This window comes from Toxorhynchites rutilus, chromosome 1, assembly GCF_029784135.1.
Source record: "Toxorhynchites rutilus septentrionalis strain SRP chromosome 1, ASM2978413v1, whole genome shotgun sequence".
NCBI lineage: Eukaryota > Metazoa > Arthropoda > Insecta > Diptera > Culicidae > Toxorhynchites > Toxorhynchites rutilus.
The window spans coordinates 204,172,445-204,195,186 of NC_073744.1; the positions used below are offsets into that span (position 1 = coordinate 204,172,445).

The window sequence follows — 22,742 nt, forward strand, 5'->3', positions numbered from 1 at the left end:
TTCATTCCTGCTCGAAACTCGCACAAAAAATGTTCACTCATCAATGTCACACACGGGAAGTGGGTGTTGTGAGGGGGGCAGAGTGAGCGCAACATTTATGCAGACTGATTGGAAGCGACAGATATGTTGTATATGGGAAATGGTATACAAATTATATCACACATAAAGGGGAGAAAGAATCTTGACCCTTTTAGTTTTTTTGACAAGACTATTGGTTCACCTTCACTATCGGTCAATTCGATTGGATCTTCAGTGATACTGTAGCCTTGATTAAACCTGCATGTCAAATTTAAATATTGTATATGAATGGTCCATCAGTGATGGGCAGGAATATCATGGCAAAGATGACGAGAGACTGGTAGTATAATTCTCATCTTCATACGAATGCCTGTTAAAAATGCAGACACAGCATCCTTTTTAGTCAACCTAGTATTATTTCCTTCCGACACAAACAAAATTCCCTCAAAATGCACCTGAGAGAAATCAATGTTGGCTATTTTCATTGGAAGATTAGCTCTTATTTTAAGTATTCCACATACACACAGGTTTTTTTTATGCGGGGGATACGTATCTCGTAAAAAAACCGCGTTAATTGGAAAATTCGCGTAAAAAAACCTGGGTGTACGCTGCATATTCAAATTGCATCGGAGATAGATAATCATCGCCCACATTGCAAAAGTCGATTCGTCGAGCTTGCAGCAATAGATCAACCTGGAACCAGTGAAAGAATACAAGAATTCGCGAAAACTGAATGAACGATCGGAAAAAGTCACAAATAGGCCCAAAACACCCATAAATTCACACAAGATCTCCACCGACAAACAAATCATAAAAGTCAGTTTGCTTCTAATTTCGGATTTTGTTTTAGAAATCATCGAAATAATTCTTTAGGACAACTATATCGAAATTATCAAAAGTAAAAAATGTTTGAAGCCATGATGTGGGCTGACCTGGTACATCTTTTATTATTGACGTGGGACTACGTCTAACCGGAATATATGGAGGGTAAAATGAAAACCTAAACACACAACATGCAGGAAAAAATGAAAGATTTCGAATGCTTATAGCTCGAACATTTCGTACTGGATAGGAGAGATGTTTGCATCACTTGATAGGGAATATTTCTACGCATCTATCGCAACTAACAAAATGTTGTTTTTCATTAGATAAACAATTGAATAACTGTAAAATATTAGGCGTTATCTAAACGCCCTAACTGCATCGTTTTGATTGGCCCGATTTACGGTTTCCCTAACACAGCCATCAAAACCAAGCAGCCTAGGGGAAATCGGCATTGCAAATTCATACAAATCGGGGGTATTTTTGTTCCGATTGAAATGTGTTTCCCTAACACAGACTTCAAAACCGAGGTTTCTGGGGAAATCGGCTCTGCAAATAAATGCAAACTGCGAGTACTTTTGTCCTCGCTTGCCTTTGTGCAGAGTGGAATATGTCTGTCCTAACATGATCTTCTAAACTTAGGAACCTGGGAAAATCGTGCAGACACTAGAAGCGAATGAACTTCCCAGTTTCAAGCAAATTCGAGATTCGAGAAGTATGTACACTTTTGGGATGTAAACTTCAGAGGGAAATGTAAAATAAAATAATCGTTTGATAATTTTTTTTTGTCTTTATTGGAAAGATTTTCAGCCTTAGGCTGGTTCATCAAACGTTTGATAATTCTTCCGTACATATATTTTGTTCTAGTCATCATACCAAACGTAAAAGGTCCGTCATTAAATTTACTTGTAACGAAGAACAATCAATCACAATAAATGAATTGACTTTACACGGCATTTGTTCATTTTTTTCACTCACAGAGCAAATATATTGAACTCAATTGAATTTGGAAACTGTTTCATTCAATCAAGAATTTAATCAATACAAACGAATGATTGCTAAGCTAAGGTAGTTCCACGTGAACCTTGCGGTTATATCATAGATATAACCCACTATTCTTTTCCTACATGATCATTGTTCAAATTTTTACCCCCCATATATTCCTGTTAGACGCATTCCTATGTCAAAAATCAAATCGGGGATAAAACGCACAAATGTACTCACTAACAAAGGTTCACGTCAAGTTTGAACACCTTTCTCATAAATGAATGACAACAACTTGCTTGATTGAAATTGTCAGTTTGGAATTTTCTTGATGAGAATGCGTAAAAAGAATAAGAAGAAAACAAACTATTTGTCATTCAGCTGGCTCCTCTCTCTCAGGTTCAGAGTCGGTCATTTCAAGATGAATTCAAATGGCAGCTTACATTGCAACTGCTGCAGCCCAGTTAACGAAACCGAACATTAGGACGCACTCGCTAGAGAGGATGATGAATCTCACTCTCCGGATAAATCCGCACTCGCTCAGAAACACGCTACACACACACACACATCCGCCAGTCACCTCCACTTATTCGAGTCACTGATTGCAGCGGGAACTCCTGTTTTGCCTATGATTGTACTCAAATCTGAAACCGTTAACACACAGCTGCTATATGAAATGAAATGAAATCGTAAATCTCTACCCACACCCACAGGAACCCACAATAAATTAAATGTAATGTTTATAATATGTATGAGATAGGGATGAAAAATAAAACTTAGCTCGTATCCTCAGTCCAGCGATGTCAGCGCTTCCTTTCGATGTGATACGTTCACTACGGCGGTGCAAAAAAAAACAAAGAACATCTTCATACTCGTTAGCAACTCCAAATCAATCACACGAAGCTAAGCATAGATTTTCCCATAACATATATTTGTAAACAGTCTTCCCGAAACCGATTACGTGACGATAAGAACACAACACGCATTTGAGAGCGCGAGAACTGAGAGAGACACGAAACCGAGAGCGTGACGAACAAGAGCACATTGCGAAAGTGCCGACAATCAGGAGCACAACGTTAGAGAAAATTCTAACTAACAAATAATTACGAGCCAAAAAAAAATGGCTTCTCTCGATCTGATGTCACTTTTTTTTGACGTAGGACTACGTCTAACCGGAAGATATAGGGGGTGAAATGGAAATCTAGGCAATGAACAAGTAGGAAAAATTGCAAGATTTGGAACGCTTATAACTCGAGCATTTCTCAATAGATCGCAAAGGTTTTTGCATCAATTGATAGGAAATATATCTACGCATCTATCATAACGAATAACATTTCATTTTTCTTGAGATAATTAATTGAATAATTGTGAAATATCAAGCATTGTCAAAATGCACTATGTGCCCATTTTTGATTGGTCCATTTTGTGCTCCTCAAATCGTACCGACCAAAACGGGCAACCAGAGCAGCAGCGAAATAGAATGAAGCACGATTGGAAAGGAAAAAGAAAAAAATGAACGAAACATTGATCGCAGTCTCACACATGCGTAATTCTCGAGCCAGCCAGTCAGCTTAAAAATCCCCGCTCCGCTGCCGTAACGATCATTCTCATTCAAACCGTACACCACATCGGTTCGCATCACAACACATCAACAAACCAACCCAAGCAGCCATGTCTGGACATGGTAAAGGAGGAAAAGTGAAGGAAAAGGCAAAATCCCGCTCGAACCGTGTTGATCTGGAGTTCCCCGCAAGGGTAGCTAGGCCGAGCGCGTTAGTACCAGTGCACCAGTCCATCTAGCCGGCGTTATATAGTTTCGGCCGCCGAAGTGATCGAGTTAGCTGGCAAAGCTGCTCGCGACGATAAGAAACCCCGCATTCGGAACAGAACACATTCGGTTCGGTGGACATCAAGACAACAGGCAGTTGCAGCGAGAGGCGAGTGGCAAACGCAATCACAAAACGGCATCAGGTAGCAGAAGAAAAAAGTTTGTTCTTTATACAAACTGCTTTGGTGGCAAATCCAGAACAAGGCGGCATCGAGGGCGTTCGAAATGTTTTTTTTTTCAAAAACACGAGTACTAAGTTTTCTAAATTGGAACCATTCCATAAAACAAGGCGCTTGTCAGGGCCATTAAACCTTCCAAAAAAGAGTTTAGGAAATACAGTTCAATGCTTTCTAAAACATTATCCAAAATAATAATTAAACACAAATTGATTTTTTCATAATTTGTTTGCCAGGAGCTGATGCGTATGTGAATTTGGCAGTTGTTCTGAGCTTATTGATAGTTGGGGACTTTCCTGATCATTCAATTTTCACCAATTCTTAAATCGTTTCCAGATTGAAAGTACAGTAATTTACAATTAGTTCGACATTTAGCTAATTGGACGGACATGTAATGCGACTTATTTAGTTGGACATTTTTGTAAACATAGAGATCCAAATTATGACCCCACATTGAAAGTCGACACTGTACCACTGTCATCGCAAATGTTCAATTACTGGTTAAAATCGCCTCCAATGCGACACTGAGTGGCGCTTCGGTACGTCGCATTGAATGTAATTTACTGTACAACATGTCACAAAGCTGGATGGGAAGAAATTTTCCTTCGCTTTCACTGTGGCGAGTGGCAACAAATCGCAAAACAGGAAGGTTTAGCCGAACAAGATGGGGATATCGAGTGATAACAAAACAATAAACTCTTTAGATTGAAGATAATTTTGTGATCCTGAAAAGGACCCTTTTTAGCCTGCATGTGAATCCAACGAGCGAACAAATCGTAATGAATGTATTTTTTGCCATCGCTGCCTTTTAACGCTCATTCGTTCGTCTCGTTGGACTCGCCCCTCTGGCTGAGTCTGCCGATTTGTCTCTATCCTGTGAGTGTGTACCGCTAGAGTATAAAACACGCGGACCCCAAAAAAATATCTTATTTTCTTTCAAACCGTAAACCCGTGTGGTTGTACGGCATCGGCATCGTGGACGTAACAAAGGAGGACAAGTTAAGGGAAAGGCAAAGTCCCACTCGAACCGTGGCGGATACACCTACGGGGAACGTGTGCCGTTCCCCGTAGGTGTATCCGCCAATTGCTCAGCAAGGGTAGCTAGGCCGAACGGATTCTTGCCGGAGCACCAGTATACCTAACAGCGATTATAGAGTTTCGGCCGTCGGAGTGCTCGAGTTGGCTTGCAAAGCTGCTCACGACAATCAGAAAACCCGCATCCAGAACAGAGCAGCTTCGGTTCGGCGCTCATCAAGGCAAAAATTAGTTTCAGTGAGTGGCAAAGTGTTCTCCGGCACGTCGCATTAAATGTAATTTACTGAACAACATGTCACAAGCTGGATGGGAAGAAATTTTCCAACTGTGAAAGCTGTGGCGAGTGGCAAACGCAATAGCTAAACAGGAAGGTTTAACCGAACAAGAAGGGAATATCGAGTGATAACAAAAACACAACACCAAAGGTTCTTTTCAGAACCATCAACATATTCATAAAGAGTAAACAGTAAACTAATTCATTTTTCAGGTAGATAGGTAGGTATTCACGTAGGAGAAGAAAATAAAACAATATATTTAAAATATATATTTAACAAAAGCTGTCCCCTTTGTATAGTCCTACGTCACTCCGTTTATGTCCCCGACATTACCCACCCGTCTTTTATCTCACTATAAAACATGGAGTTCAACCGAATTTCACTGGTTTTCATTCCACTAGAACAATGTTCATCAGTTTCACTGGTTATGACACTTTTAAACGGCAGGAATCGCAAGCACATAAAGGTCAAAGCACGGAGCGCAAAAACACACGTCCACTCCAGTACGCTACTCAACCCGACGACAACAAATTACATACATTACATTACAATTACAATATACTTAATGAATAATTTATAGCTATATTTATGAAAATCAATTATAAGAGGTATCATGTCTTCAGTATTAATAATAAATTACGAACTGAAACGCAGCAAACATACAGTGACTCAAATCCGTAATCGTACTCCACCATGCAGATCTCTTTTCCCTTCTTTTAAAAGTCAAAAAAAAGCTTTCGGAACATTCTATTTAGATAAAATTATAGTGTCATATGAGAGTTAAAAGGTTTGCTATCTGTTTTCAGAATAGTGGTTTTTATTTCTCTGAAAATGGCGAATGTATGTGCTAATGTAAGAAAATTGACTCAAACTCATAATCGTACGCTGGTTGAAATCTCTACTCGATTTCGAATGCGTTGGCCAATTTCCGAATTCCATCGTTAGTATTGTATCCCTTGTTCATTGCAACTATCTTTAGCTGTCTTTAGCCTTATCTACGAGCTTTTGGTGTATCCAGAAGGTATATTTATCAATTTTTCCATTATGTGGTTTTAAAAATCATTATTTTTTGAAATTTAATGGTTTCTAAATTTCCTACATAGATAATTTCCTTAGTTTTTTTACTGGGATTGATGTCGGAAGATTGTGGAGGAATATTAATAACTTTTAAGTAATTGTAATGTAACCATGTGCGAACTTCATATGTCTTGAGCTCTAGGTCATTGTCTTGGCAAAACATGAATCCTCGATTCCATCTCATTTTGTTCACACTTTGCTACGTACTACACCTTTAGGATGTTCAAGTAAACATTCGGATCCATTACACCATCGATAAAAACCAAATTGAGCAAACAAAAAGTTTGTAATGTGCCTAGGAAGCACAGAGGGACAAACCGTTTCTCAGCAAAAAAGATCAGTAACTCCAATTTGACTATTCCAAACAGCATGAAACACATCAATGTCTTACTGGTAAGATGTTATTTCCACAGATAGGTCCTAATTTGATATTTTCGACTCTGATTGTTATCGTTTCGTATGAAGGATGCTAACGATGAATTAAACGTAAAAAAATCCAAAAGAAATGTTTAAACATGGTGGTGGTGGAGGGATGATATGAGGGTGCATGTATGAGGAATTTGGTTTTCATCGATGGTATATTGAGTCAGAATGTTTACTCGATCATCCTGAAGGAAAACATGAAGCAAAGTGTCAACAAAATGGGATAGAATTGAGGATTCAAATTTTGCCAAGACAATGACCCAGAGCTCAAGACATATGAATTCGCACATGGTTACATTACAATTACTCAAAAGCTATTGATGTTCCTGCACATTCTTCCGACATCTATCACAGTAAAAACTAAGGAAGTTATCTGTGTAGGAAATTTAGAAACCATTAAATTTCTAAAATTAACGATTTGAAAAACCACATAATGAAAAAATTGATAAATATACCTTCTGAATACACCAAAAAACTCGTAGATAAGACTAAAGACAGCTAAAGATAGTTGCAATGAACAAGGGATACAATACTAATGATGGAATTCGGAAATTGGCCAACGCATTCGAAATCGAGTAGAGATTTCAACCAGCGTACGATTATGAGTTTGAGTCAATTTTCTTACATTAGCACATACATTCGCCATTTTTAAAGGAATAAAAACCATTATTCTGAAAACAGATAGCAAACCTTTTAACTCTCATATAACACTATAATGTTATCTAAATAGAATGTTCCGAAAGCTTGTTTTCGACTTTCAAAAGAAGGGAAAAGAGATCTGCATGGTGAAGTACGATTACGGATTTGAGTCACTGTTCATAGGAGAAACAAAAGACCGGTATGTGTCGATAACAGCCGCGTATTAAATTACTCCAAAAGTGTTGTTTCACCCGTATTAAATCATCGTTGACCAGTACATCGCGATCCTGTGTGTCCGAATTACATATGTACGTGTTATCCAGTTCGTACGATATTTAGTTGGCTATTTATTATCGAACCAGAATTTGCATCTGCCGATTGTGTGTTGTATACTGCTATTGTGTCGCTAGATAGTCATCAACACTCGATTCCCATTGAACCAAACACACACGCATCCAACCAGTGTTGTTTCTTTTTTTTCCGTTCCTTTTTGACACACTATGAGCACTCAACGTACTCCGCCTGCAGCTGAAGCCAGCAAAAATACAATATTAACAAACAAGCGACTGCGAACTGATGACAATAACTGTTTTAAGATGTTTTCGGCCGAACATGATAAGAATGACCATCCGACCACGATGGAAGAAATGTTACGGACGATGATGCAGCAATTCTCTGAAACGAAACAGCTTATCGACACGGTACGAACTGAAATAAATAAAAATGAAATAAACGTAAACTGTAAAATTGACTCCGTTAAAACAGAACTAAAGAATGAAATTAAATCGGTGAAAGAAGAATGTGCTGCAAAATTCCAACACCACGACACTGCTCTTGATTTGCTGAATTCGAGGGTGGATGATATGTTCCAGACAGTCGGAGTTATGCAAAACCGCAACGAACTCATCATAAGCGGCATCCCTTTCAGGAACGGCGAAAATTTACAATCGATGTTCATGGAAATGGGAAAACACTTAGCGATGAACGACACGACCACCTTGATGGCGCAAACTAGGCGCATGAAATCTGGCGGAAATTTGGACGGTGACGGCCTCATTGTTGCGGAGTTTGCATTGAAGGCTACGCGAGATGCGTTTTACAGTGCATATTTGCGGAAACGAGATCTTACACTACGGCATATTGGACTGGATTCTGATCGGCGCGTGTATGTTAACGAGAACCTCTCCATCGAAGCGCGTAAGCTTAAATCGGCTGCATTACATAAGAAGAAGGCGGGCAAATTGGCATCGGTTTTCACCAAGGAAGGAATCGTCTATGTGAAGGTTGCAGTTGGCGGACCACCCATAGCTATACGGTCGGAGAATGAACTGGATAATTGTTTGTAAATCTGTTAGTAATTCTGTGTTTTCTCGTACACTTTTGAAGTAATGTTGATATGTAGTAGTTTATTTTACTGTGACTTGATTTAAATATTGTATGTTAAAAATATTTGTTTTCCGCTCCTCCGTAATTATGCAGCCCTCGAAAAATTGCTTCCCTTACTACACATAATGCTATCGTCACACAACCACACCTACACGAACATTCCGGGGGCGGTGCTGAATGCTGCTCTACTTTCTGGGAAGCTGAATATTTGCCATGGAAATTCCCAAAGTCTTTGCGCGCGTAATTGCAGTAAGCTTGATGAGATTCGAAACTTTTTGCTGAACTCAAAAGTCGAAATTGCGTGTTTCACGGAATCATGGCTAAGTCATAAGATCAGCGATCGTATTATCAGCGTCTCTGGTTACACCGTCGTGAGGAATGACAGAATATATAAGCGCGGCGGAGGCATTGCAGTTTACTATAGGGATCATTTAAACTGTTCTAGGGTTTTCGGCACGACTCTCACAGAAGATTCGACGGACAAGACTGAATGTCTGGCGTTGGAATTTCGAGTAGAAGGTATCAGAATCTTGATTATGGTCATCTACAATCCTCCGGAAAACGACTGCTCGTCTTTTTTGGCGGAGAAGTTGGCCAATTACGCCGCATGCTATGAAAACATTTTTCTACTGGGAGATTTTAATACTGACTTGATGCGATCTAGTAACAAACGTACGTTATTCGAATCAACGCTCCGTACTTTTTCTCTGTCATCCGTGAGCGACGAACCAACGTTCTTTCATGGTGGAGGGTGCTCACAGCTTGATCTCTTCCTAACCAACAACAACGAAAAGGTTTTGCGATTTGGACAGGTCAGCTTTCCCGGGCTTTCTCAGCACGATTTAATTTATGCGTCAGTTGACTTCGACGTCTTACGGCCTTCCACTCCACGTACTTATCGAGACTACGCAAATTTTAATGCGCATGTTTTGGAACACGAAATTCTGTCCATCCCCTGGAACCAATTCTACGCGATGGAATGTCCAGCCGATTCCATGGAATTCTTCAACGCTCACATCAAAAGAGTACACGATGTGTGTATTCCTCTACGTGTCACTGCCAGTCGTCGACAGTACAATCCATGGTTCACTGATAGTGTTCATCAGTTCCTGCTTGAGCGTGACTTGGCGTACAAAGATTGGTTGCAAGCACCTTCACATTTGAAGGACGTCAGGCGGCAGAGGTACAAGATATTGAGGAATCGCGCCAACGCGAAAATAACTCAAGCTAAACGACAGTACCTAAATCGTTTTTTAGACAGCAGAATACCTTCGAAAACCTTATGGCAGCGGGTAAAGAGTCTTGGAGTAGGCAAAGATAAACAGTCGCGACCTTGTGCGTTTGATCCAGATGATGTAAATCGTACATTCGCTGCAAATTTTACGAGAAATACTCATCGAGAAGCTGTACCTTTGAGACTAGCACCACCATCGTTGTACAGTTTCTCATTTCGACCTGTGCGCTACTGGGAAGTCGTGAACGCCATCTGGGACATCAAATCGAACGCCGTGGGAATGGACGGTTTACCGATTAACTTCTTCAAGATCATACTACCATTAGTTGTGCAACAAATTACGCATTTATTTAACATGTTTATCAGTAGTTCCACCTTCCCTTATCCCTGGAAACATGCGAAGGTTTTGCCACTGAAGAAAAAAGCGCATTTGAACGATATCTTCAATCTACGACCTATTAGCATCCTTTGTGCATTGTCAAAGGCTTTCGAGAAGCTCCTCAAACACCAAATGACCAGCTATATAGAGGAAAATGATTTACTAACTGACTGTCAGGCCGGTTTTCGTAAAGGACAGAGCATCAAAACCGCAGTTCTTCGAATGTACGACGATTTAGGAACCATTGTTGATAAAAAAGGTGCTGGCATACTATTACTGCTCGACTTTTCTAAGGCTTTCGATACTATTCCACATAGCAAATTGCTTGGCAAATTAGCTTCTCAGTTTAACTTCTCTTCTACTGCCGTAAACCTGTTGGAATCGTACCTGCGTGGGAGAAGACAGACAGTTTTCTGTGGTGACCACTGTTCAAGCAGTGTCGAAGTCTCGTCAGGAGTACCTCAGGGCTCAGTTCTCGGTCCTCTGCTTTTCTGCTGCCATATCAACGACCTACCGACGGTGCTTACATACTGTTCCATCCAGATTTACGCCGACGATGTACAACTATACGTTGGTAGGCTTGGTCCATGTACTCGGGATTTAATCAGGATGATGAATGCTGATCTTGAACGGGTTTCGAATTGGTCGCGACGGAATGAACTCCAAGTGAATCCTGCTAAGAGCAAAGCACTTTTCATAACAAGCCGACGTCGTAGAGCTGGAAGCTTTATTTCCCCAGAATCTGAACTAAAACTGGACGGGCAGAGTATAGAATTGTCGGAAAGTGTCAACAACCTAGGATTTATCTTCCAACATGATCTCCAATGGGACGAACTCATAATTCAACAATGTGGAAAGATCTATGCTAGTCTTCGAATGCTTTACTGCTGTACCTGCACTGCCCCGACCGCCACCAGACTGAAACTGTTTAAATCACTGATCCTGTCGCATTTTTTGTTTGGCGACGTCCTCCACGTCCGCCCCAGCGCAACATCTTTCAACCGGCTGCGTGTCGCATTAAACTGCTGTGTGAGATATGTATATGGGCTGAACCGCCTTGATCACGTGAGTCACCTGCAACAGCACCTCATTGGGTGCTCTTTACAAAACTTTTACGCGCACCGATCCTGTGTTTTTTTATGGAATCTATTGAAGACAAAGTCTCCTGGCATACTTTATCGGAAACTTATCCAAACTCGTGGACGCCGCTTGCAGAACCTGGTAATACCTGCCAACAACACCGCATGCTATGCTAATTCATTGTTCGTTCGAGGTGTGGTAAACTGGAACTCATTACCCCCCGCTGTGAAGCGTTCCCCTTCGGAAGCAATCTTCAAGAGTGGCTGCATAAATTTTTGGAATCGAGTAAATTGAATTTTATTATAACGATAGTAAAGAATAGGATAGATTATAATTATGTCTGTGCCAATTTCAAAACCGGAGGTAGCAAATTATTCATAAGATTCATATCTTACGCTACTAGACAATAAACAAACAAACAAACAAACAAACTGTATATGACAAAACTGTAATTCTCGAATACAATGATTTTTCAGTCAATGACTTTTTCAATAATTTCTTCGTCATTGTCACATCAATTACATTACTGTACTTATTGTACGTTCTCATCATTCTATTAAGTGGACCATTCATAGCATATAAAGTTCGAAATGAAGTTGGTTTAAACAAATTCCGTGCTCGCCAGGCTCGTGTTGGTGCATAAAATTTAGATTTTCAAGTAAGTTTTCAGAGCTAATCCTGTGTGAAACTAAGTCAATTAAACATGAAAATGTGGCATTTTCTCTGCGTTTCTCAAGTGTTTCAATATTTATTAACATACAACGAGCTTCATATGGGGGAAGGGGAGATGTTGTCCAGCCTAGCTTTCTCAGGGCAAATAATAAAAATTGTTTTTGTACTGATTCTATTCGATTGGAGTGCAGTTCTTGATAGGGTGCCCATACAACACTGCAATATTCTAAAATAGATCTTACAAAACTTACATACAATGTTTTTATTGTGTATGGATCACTGAAATTGTAACTGAATCTTTTTATGAAACCGAGCATACTATTTGCTTTATTGATCATTGTATTGTAATGTTTGCCAAAAGTAAGTTTCGAATCAAGAATTATACCTAAATCTCTAATTTTGACGCATCTCTCTACAGTTTCAAATCCTAGAGAACATATGCAGTCATTAGTTTCATGTTTTCGAGTATACGATATAATATTACTTTTTTTCACATTAATATCTAAAAGACTTTTCACGCACCATTCGAAGAAAACATCTACTTCTTATTGCGATATGCGATATGTGAAATCCGATCGGGTTCTGTAACATGGGTTGATATGTAGTCCATGCATTGTAGCATTTTTTCGTGATGTTTCGTTTCTCATGAACGGTGAATTTCGACATCTGTAGCGAAACTACTAATTCATGTGCATCAAAGATCAATCTTTTCTTTTAATTATTCAGCAGTAGCAGCATGAACTTTCCAGTCAACTCAAAAGAAGCATATTAGAAAAATTACCAGACATCAATGAAGAACAACATCATTGAAATAGAAAGAAATAGAAATAGAAGAAATAGATATCCAGAGATACGGCCCATTTACTCATGGAAGAATTTGTTGTTCGTTTCAATGTTCAGAAATCCTTGAGAGTTCTCGAAAAAAAAACCAAACAGTGTTGTCATCAAGAGCAAAAGCTGAATTCAACCCGCACTTAAGTCGTGATTTTTAATACTACAAAAACTCCAACATTCTTTGTGTTATTATGTGTCTTTATCCTGACGGATTTAATGGCCCTCTATTACCGATTGGAATGAATTGATGGATCCTAGTTCATGTGCGTTACCTTCAGAATATACATTTCAGGAAAGAGGTTCAGTCATATGAAAAAATATGAATGTTTGACCGAGCAGCACTCTCAGGCAGTTCAGACTTTTTATTGATGAATACTGAATACTCAGGGCGGGCGTGAAGTTCAAAAAATCGTGTAAATACAAAAAATATCTCATTAAATTTTTACTATTAACATGAATGTTTTACTTTAAAAAATACTTAACGTGTCCACGTGGACATTATCAAAACCCCCTCCCCCCTCACCGTGGACATTTTCGTAACCCCTACCCCCCCTAAAGTTGTCCATGTGGTATGTGAACAGCCCCATAGCTAGTGTGAAAAAACAGTATTTTATGTCAAGTGGGTGGAATTATGCTCTGGCTGATATAAGAGAGCTTCACGGTATAATCGAGTCTGTATATAATCGAGTCCAACCTGTACTCTGAAGTTGGAGTCGACTCATTGCCTAGTTTCCACGGCCTTATAAAGAGTTAGAAGCTCTATAATAGAATGAATCGATTGATTTTATCAATGGCATTAATCTAAAGTGACCAGATGGTCAGAGGTCTAACGCGGGACACAAAAAAAAAGTTATGTATATACGTTATGTGAACATAAACCATAATTTAGCGAATCTAATCTGATCGGTATTATTTATTTCTAAGTATCGGCACCCAGTTGTGATTTTTTGGTGGTTTAGATTTTGTTTACGCCTGAAAACCACACGCTCAATCAGAGCATTTACGCCTGGCAAGCAAGATTCAAGTTCTACATTTTTCTTCAAACTACCGAATGGAATGCTCGAAAATTCCAATTCATTTTTCATCGATTTTAGTCTTAACGTATGCATTCAAAAAATGGACTAATTTCGGACGGTGATGAAATATAATTTTATGGACCAAATTTTCCTTGAATCTTACGTTTATTAAGCCTACAACATAAATGATTCAAGGCTGTTGATTCGCAGCAGAAGCACTGTCAAGCAACTTAATGATTTTTTCATACTGCAAGCTCCACCCTACAGCGAAAAAGTTGGACATCCTGAGGCACTTTGTGTCCACCACATATAGCCGATCTGGTATTTACAACATCATCTCCCTGCCGCTCCTTAAGCCGGTGCATCGAAGCAACCGGCCAAACGGCGAAGGAGAATCTGTCCAAAATGGACATTTTAATGCTGAAGCGCCAAACGAGACCGGCCGTATCTGAGCAGCATGCAATCACCCAGAAGGAGTAGCATAAGGTGCTGATGAAACACTTCTTTCCTTGTTCATAATGAAAGATGAGACGTACTTGATGCTAGAATTCAACGAATGGCAGGGGACCGGGTATTTTACGTCCTCCAGGTAACGATGACGTCGAATATATCATCCACATCAAGTTCTCGAAGAAGGTTCTTCTCTGATAGACGTGAAGGGAATGGTCAAACCGCTCTTCTTTCGAGTCATATGATGTGCTTGCCGGAAGTGGCGAAGGTGATTTGGTCTTTATGCCGAACCTTGGATCAGCCCATTATGCCCAAAGATCACTGGAGGATGGATCGTCTGGAGATAAACATTGTCGTGAAGACGGCCAACCTTCCCAACATTCCCCAGCTGCGACCGATAGAAAACTTTTGGGCGAATGGCTAAAATGGAGAGACAGTCGACCACCAAAGCCACGAAAAGGTAAAAGAACACGTCGACTTACATCTTTTTATCGGCCATGGTTGAGGTTCCGGCCAACTTCCGTAAGATCACCCAGCGCTTCATCTAAGATACTTCATCAAACAACCCTGCCTCTTCCTGTCGAGTATACACTAGTTCTTTCGGCTTATTTAAAAGGTTAAGCCCTGACCGCTAGTTAGGGGACCAAAGATGAACTTTTCGTCTGACTCACGTTGGTCCCTGCGGATGAAGAGGGGACTTTTATAAAAATCATTTTCTAATTTTGTTGCTGTCGCTTCCAGTCGACACTCTCTAAACAAAAAGCCCACTGTCGGTGTGATGAAACTATCTCAACGTATTAATCTTTCGATGCATTAGAAGCGCTCTTGAGCACTCTGCCAAATAAAAGTTTTTTTTTTTGAGGTCATCCGTTTAAGAAAATCAACATGATCAAATTGTGATATTGAAATATATTGATATCGCGGGACATTTTCGTTTCTTTTGCCAAACGCGGGACGGTTCGCGGGACGCAATCTAACGCGGGACATTTTGTTGAAATGCGGGACGTTTGGTCAGTTTACATTAATCGTGATTTTTTATATTCCATTCATCCCCAGATGCCCCCGTGACTCGCCCCGTTGCGCCAAAATGCTCACCGATGAATATCGGTACTACTTCGCCTTCGAAAACTCTCTCTGTAAGGATTACGTCACCGAGAAGATGTACTACGCTATGCAGAGCTTCATCATCCCGGTGGTATTTGGCGGAGCGGATTATACCAAATTCGTACCTCCGAAATCGTACATCGATGCGCAACAGTTCGCCACCGTCCAGGATCTGGTCGAGTATTTAGTGTTCCTCGCCGAGAATCCTGAACACTACATCAAGTACTTTTGGTGGAAGGATCATTATCGGATCGCAGACACCCAGCCGTTTTGCGAACTCTGCCAGAAGCTGCACGCCATCGGTACAAAAGAAAAAATGCAGTATTATAAAGACATCAAAGCCTGGTGGTTCGATGAGGCATGCTGGATGGATGCTAAAATAAAGTTTTAAACAATCACAAGTGCTTTTATTTGCCTTTCGTTTAAGTAACACAAATTTCGGAACACTATTGTTCCTGGAATGGATCCTTCTTGATATACTTGTTCAGCTCACCATCGCTTGCCAGATCCACCTGGGAAAGCTCGGTGAAACCTTCCTCGTCGACGAAGCAAATCTCATGACCATCCGGATCGGCCAAAATAATCACACGGACAGTGGCTTTCCCGGGAGTATCCAGTGAGATCAACGGCGTAAGAATGGTATTGTTGGTACTCTTGATGGTTTCATCTATCTTCGGTTGCACTTCGAGCGGGACAGCAAAAGCAATTCTACCGTATGCCTTGGCCCGATCCAAAGGATCGGCAATCTTGTTTAATTCCAGAACAAATCCGCCCTCTTTGTAGGTCAACTGGACTGACCTCTCGTCAGCTCCCAAACGCTTCATTTGAAGCGCATTTTGCCAGTATTTGACGGAACGCTCCAAATCGGTAATATTCAAAGTGACTTTCTTTACGGGATCTTCGTTTTCCCCGTGCTTCTCGTTGATAACGAAAACTTTGTACCCATCGGGGGACGTCAGCACATACCGGTCACCATCACGTTCCATGGGATAGTTGCTCTTGGAGGCGCGTTCAACCACATCCGCCGATTTGATTGTCATTCCGCCGAAATCATTTCCCAGAGTGTATTCCTTCACGCCGTAATTGTACGTCAGCTCGATCACAAAATGCGTCGATTCCGGTCCATATCCAATCATTGTTTTGCTCCACCGGTTGTCGTAAGGGCTAGAAGGATTGCAAAGCTAATTATGCGCGCAATACACCAAACCGAATCGAGTCAGACCCATTGCAGGCGGCATCACAACCTTGGGTGAATTCCTCGTGCCTTAGAACCTAAAACAGTACACAAAGCTCATGAATCACGTTTATCATGCCTCAAGCGACCTTGAACGAGATGAATTTCATTATCGCCACAACAAACGAGTGTGTTGGTTGTTGTAAGTGATAAATCGTTACCGCATAAGATTACAACAGGTGTTTGATGAAATTACACTAATTGTTACAGCTTGACCCTCGTTATTGCTGCTGCATCTCTGAGCGAAATCGTTCACAGTGTCGGTTCGTAATGGGGCCACCGGAAACTTACCTTCATTCCGAGGATTTCCCGGAAAAAGTGCGCATTTTTGGCACGATTTCCGATTTTGAAAACATAATGGAGAGCTCGAGCCGAAATCATTGCGTAGACGAGCAACTGTTGACCGTTCTCCCAGTTGGTTAATGTTTATATACGATAGTAGCTGAAGTGCTTTTCACAAGTGTGTAAATAATAAGAATAATTACACGGAGAAGATGAGATATCAAACCTTCCAATAGGAATGCCGACATGCAAACTAACGGAATCGAGTGCAGTGATTGTGTGGGATTCCCAATAATAGAGCTCATAGTTACCAGATGTCAAGATGAGTAATTATTGACAGAATACCTTATTTTCAAGCTCATGGAAAATTCCGGGACTACAAATTATTTGAAGCTCAATTGTTAATAGTTTTCTAGATGAAAATTTTCTTTACGTTTTAACAAACTGTATGTTCACAGCAGCGCCAATGTTATCTTCTAGTCTATGCTCTATGACACAGATGTTTGCAGCAAGGCGCGTAGAAGTATATCCTAAGGTGGGCCAACTTGCTAAAACCACTCTTCAGCCATCTTGGAAGTCTACCGTGTTTTGTTTGTAAACAAAACACATTACGCTTGTGCCCAAGCTCGCCCGTGATCAGTCTGTCTCTTTCACGCTTCAAGGAAATAATTCCTCTTCTGCTTTCTTCCGTACTGTTTTCATATACCGCTCCCCTAACCAACTTAGTGACGAAACGGCCTCACCTAGTACCATAGACCCGTCTTGGTTTGCAGCGCCACGCGTGTTCAGATAGTAGATCTTGAATGACTTCGAATCACAGTAGAACCCTGTTAACCCTCCTGTACTCGCGTACAAAATCATAACACGTCGCGCACGGTGTCACAGACCGAAAATTGAACTTCTCTGTAATGTTGCCATTGTGTATTTTTCAGGCTTTATTGACATTTATTTGAAGAAGAAGGTATGATTGAGTGAAAAAACTCAAAAAAATAGAAAAAAAAAGAAATATAAAATTTCTTCGTCTTTATTATGTTTTAATAGACATCTAATTCGGCCTCCTCAAAATAGAGTAATTTTTGATACACACAAATAACGAAATTCGAATTTTTCACTGTTATTAATTAAAAGTAGGCAACTGAATATAATTCACGGAGGTATAAAGAGCTATAAAATAACATAAAAACATATTAATCGATTGCGATTTCATATAAGAATCAGAACATAGCATAACTGCATGCTCGAAACAAACATATTTTTTTTTTGACGTAGGATTACGTCTTTCGGGAACATTTTGGGATACAAATTGAAAATCTAAAATCGAGCACATCGTGAAAATTGTCCAATTTCAAACGCTTATTACTCAGCCATTTCATGATGGGTTGATGAAATTTTTGCGTCAATCGATTTCAGTACTTCATAACGATTTTTTATATTGAAGAAAATAATATATATCATTAAACTAACTATCGAACAATTGAAAAATCTCAACCCCTATCCTAACGGAAATACCCACTCCTGATTGGTTGAAATTGACGACACATGCAGCGGGTACCTAACAGAGACATCAAAACCAAGCAGTCTGAGGGAAATTGGCATTGCAAATACATGAAAGTAGGGAAAACTTTTATTCCTACCGAAATGTGTTCCCTAACAGAGACATCAAAACCAAGCTGCCTAAGGGAATCGGCATTGCAAATACATGTAAGTAGGGGGAACTTTTTGTTCCTACCGAAGTGTGCTCCCTAACAGAGACATCCAAACCAAGCCTGGGGGAAATCGACATTGCAAATATATGCAAGTCGGGGGCTTTTTTATATTGCAACTAAGGTGAGTGATACGATTAATTCTAGCAAATAAAAATTTAATTTGGAACTTGGTTGCTTCGTGAAATTTCATATCAATGACCGATTGTGTGTTGTGACTGTTTACTATCCACTGTTTACCATCCATCTGTCATCATCACTCGGTAAACACTGGAGGAGTGAACAAACAATACCCAACAACCAAACAGAGCCCTTTTCAGAGCCACCGAATCATTATCAAAGAGTTTAACGATGTAATTCTTCAAACATATACAAAATCAACAGATAGCCTAACGGAATTCTACGTCAACTATGCGGTTGTGTCCCGGACACAGCCCTCCTGTGACTTTTTACATTTCATGCAGTTGTTGCGTGTTTTTGGGGTCTTTTATCGAAGAGAAGGATATATAACGATCTTCTAGATAATTACCAGATGATAAAGGTTCTGGAATATAAAGTTTGCATATTTCTAATACTCTTTGTCTCTATAAACTAAGAATTAATACCTTTTGTTAGATGGGGCATAAAAAAATGGTATAAAAAGATTTCTAGGAACTTCCTTTTCTTTTTCTTGTTTTCTTGTCGATATTGTCCATTATAAAAAAATATCCCCGAAACTGTAACTGTTAAAAATTACCATAAGCCACCGATTAGTTTATAGTTTACTGTTTACAATTCTTCCACAAGTGAAATTCTTTCACAAGTGTGTATATGTATGACTATTATATTTAGCGAATAACGATACGAAAGTCAAACATTAATATTTTGTTTTTGAACATACGAATATATCGACTAATAGTTAATATATGGATCCGTTCAATCCAGTTACAAAATGGACTGAAATCAAATTAGAATAATCCGGTAATGATTTTATGGATTACATTCAATAAATGTTCCACGCCACTAACTTTAATTTATACATTTCATTCAACAATATTCCAGAATATGAAAAAAGGCACTTGTCCAAAAAAGTTACTCCTATACTGACACACGTCCCCTTTGTACCAACACATGCGATACGCTAAACGATGACGAACGACGAATAACGAAGCTAGAGAGAATCGCAAAGTCGTAGTGATGATATTTTCTGAGAAATGAACGAATTATTGTTTTCTCGGTCTGACAGACCAATGCGCGAGTATAGGAGTGTTAAGGAGGACAGCAGAAATTTCCATCTATTTTGTGCCGCGATATGCATGAGATCGTGCGATCAATCACGTCAAAATTACTCGCTCTATTCTGGAAGTATTTTGACATTCTTAATTTTTGACGTGAGACTACGTCCAACCGGAGTATATGGTGGGTAAAATGAAAACCTAAACACAGCACATGTAGGAAAAAATGAAAGATTCCGAATGCTTATAACTCGAACATTTCTTATTGGATCGGTATGATGTTTGCTTCAATTGATAGGGAATATTTCTACGCATCCATCGCGATTAACAAAATGTTGTTTTTCATTAGATAAATAAGTGAATTGCTGTAAAATGTTGAGTGTAATCTAAACGCCCTAACTGCCTCGTTTTGATTGGCCCGATTTACGGTTTCCCCATCACAGCCATCACAACCAAGCAGACTTGGGAAAATTGGCATTGCAAATACATGAAAGTATGGGGACTTTTGTTCTCACCGAAATGTTTTCCCTAATACCATGGACAGACATACTACTGCACTAGCGTTGTACGTGTACAGCGTTGTACAGGTACCACGATAGCATGACACACATACTTTGGTTGTACATTGTACCGCATGTCAAACTGACAATCAGAAATTTGAATTTATTGCATTGTATTTTCACCAATATTTCAATGAAAAAGGTTTTTATTTAGTGTCTAAACTATCAAACACAACAAATATGTTTCCAATTTGAGTTATTAACTCAAGAGAAAGTCAATAAAAAGAATGTATACCAAGTGTTCTGATTCGGTTTGTTCATGCTACCCACCAATAACCGTCTATGACACAGTACAACTGTAGCCATGTACAGCGGTGAAACAGGTCGGTACAGGTACAGCGATTGTACCGAGTTGCTTGCATGGTTCTAGCGATGTATATGATGACAGACATACAATTTTCGAAGTACAACGCTAGTACAGCTGTATGTCTGTCATAAGTATTAATCTCCATAACCTCGAAAAGAGTAGCACTGCTTCATTATGATCAAGATTAGCGCAAATACAATCCTAGTTGAGAGCAGTTTTGCGACTGATACGCGAGCCCAAATAAATTAATAATTTAATATGACTTATTGAATAACTTGGTATTCTCCAAAAAACACCTACCAGCAAACATTAAATCGCATAACAAGCGCATATATAACATCATACGCCCTAAATTTTGGTTGGCATATAATGCGCCTAACTGGCATATGCATGCAAAAGTGGAGGCCATATACATACATGGCAAATGCTTACCGAATTAGTTTGGATGAATATGCAACTTTGACCGACTATAATAGCGATTATGTTGAAATTGAATTGCGATCTAATATGAATATATTCATGAATTGTCAACGCACCTAATACGACGTTTGCCATACTCATATACGACTTATTACAGACATAGAAAAAAAACAAATGGCGCAAAATATTTTCGTAAAATGTTCATTATAGCCTCACGAATCGCCATTTTTATATATGAGTATTTATATTTGTAGAAATAATAATTATTTAATAGACTTGTGTTGGGAGTGGAATATGAATGTTTAAAATGGCACAGATTGATGTTTGGTGAAAACTGCTACGATGCGGGTTCGAACTCCGGTCGTCTGGATTATCATCCACCAGCTATCTCGCGCGGTTATCTGAAATTTGATTCAACAGCGGTTAAAACTTTCGAGTGCATCAGCCTTCCATTGACATATCAATATGATGTAATATGTTCTTTATTAGGATCTAATATGATTTACTGTTTCATGATTTTCTTCAGCATGCAACACGATTTACTACAGTACTGAATCGATTTAAATTATACGCTTATACGACACACAAACTGCATCAGCGTAATATACGCATATGATGCGGATTAAATATATTTTACGACAATGTACATCATAAAATTAATGTTTATTATACCGATTTGCGACCTAATTCGATAATGATATATAAAATCGTGTTTTTACATTTTATGCGATTTCAAATATACACGATACATACTTTGATTGATATTATATGCGATTATGATTTATTCTGATTTCTTGTAAGACTTATTAATCCGTTTATTTTTACAGGCTCAGTTACATAAGTTTAAAGGAGCCAAACTCTTAACTATATTTCAACTAGCATATATCAACATGTTGTTTCCTTAATTCTATGGTTAATGAAATAGGAAACCGATTACTCGCGGTCGACTCGAGTTTAGAAGGGTGACACATTTTCATTAGGTAAAGGATGGGATGTAAGGAGATGTGTGTTTACACTCGCACTCACATTCACATTCACATTCTCATTCACACTGACACTTCACACTCAATTCTTAAAACTATCCTTACATCTAATATGTATTAACAATTTAAATTATTCTAATGTTAGTAGGAAGGGAACCGATAGCTCGCGAAGGACGAAAAGGAGGGGAAAAGGGTGTATGAACAATCACACTCGAAGATCGATAGCTTTAAGGAAAACAACTCGCACGACCAAACAACGTGTTCGATGCCGTGGTAACCATGGCCACAACCGCAGAGATTGCTGTCGGCAAGATTAAAACGAAAAAGCAGCGCGTCTAACGAACAGTGATTTGACATGAGTCAGGAGAAGGTGCGAATAAAGTCCCGACTCAAGTCCAGACTTTTGAACCACGGATTGAGGCTAACCTTAGGGATAATTGAGTAGAGCCACCGGCCCAATTCATCTTCGTTCCATTTGCGTTGCCAGTTAACGATGGTATTTTTACGAACTAAAGAATAAAATTCATTGAAGGCGATTTGACGCTGATAAATTTCGCCTTCAATTGCACCTACCTTTGCTAATGAGTCAGCCCTCTCATTACCCGGA

At 39.5% G+C, this 22,742-nt stretch overlaps 2 protein-coding genes across 2 annotated transcripts in view; one reads left to right on the forward strand and one right to left on the reverse strand.

The window, feature by feature from the left end:
• Nucleotides 1–15,823, forward strand: part of LOC129762395 (alpha-(1,3)-fucosyltransferase C-like) — a 33,655-nt gene extending 17,832 nt beyond the window's left edge. The window contains exon 2 of the mRNA XM_055760621.1: nucleotides 15,385–15,823. Coding sequence (XP_055616596.1) covers nucleotides 15,385–15,823 — 439 coding nt within the window. The remainder of the gene's footprint in view (nucleotides 1–15,384) is intronic.
• Nucleotides 15,818–17,222, reverse strand: LOC129762396 (glyoxalase domain-containing protein 4-like). Its single transcript, XM_055760623.1, has 3 exons — nucleotides 16,958–17,222; nucleotides 16,655–16,704; nucleotides 15,818–16,596 (listed from the first exon to the last, which is right to left on the reverse strand). Exons 1-3 carry the CDS (start codon nucleotides 17,045–17,047, stop codon nucleotides 15,879–15,881), a joined length of 858 nt encoding a protein of 285 aa, XP_055616598.1. The 5' UTR covers nucleotides 17,048–17,222; the 3' UTR covers nucleotides 15,818–15,878.
• Between the last annotated feature and the right edge of the window lie 5,520 nt (nucleotides 17,223–22,742).

Excerpts from the sequence above, each read along its gene's own strand:
- LOC129762396 (XM_055760623.1), bottom strand. The coding sequence starts at position 17,047 with ATGATTTCGGCTCGAGCTCTCCATTATGTTTTCAAAATCGGAAATCGT. Across the intron at positions 16,705-16,957 it reads GGGAAATCCTCGGAATGAAG|GTTCTAAGGCACGAGGAATT; the intron begins GTAAGTTTCCGG and ends GTACTGTTTTAG. Across the intron at positions 16,597-16,654 it reads TGTGATGCCGCCTGCAATGG|CCCTTACGACAACCGGTGGA; the intron begins GTCTGACTCGAT and ends CAATCCTTCTAG.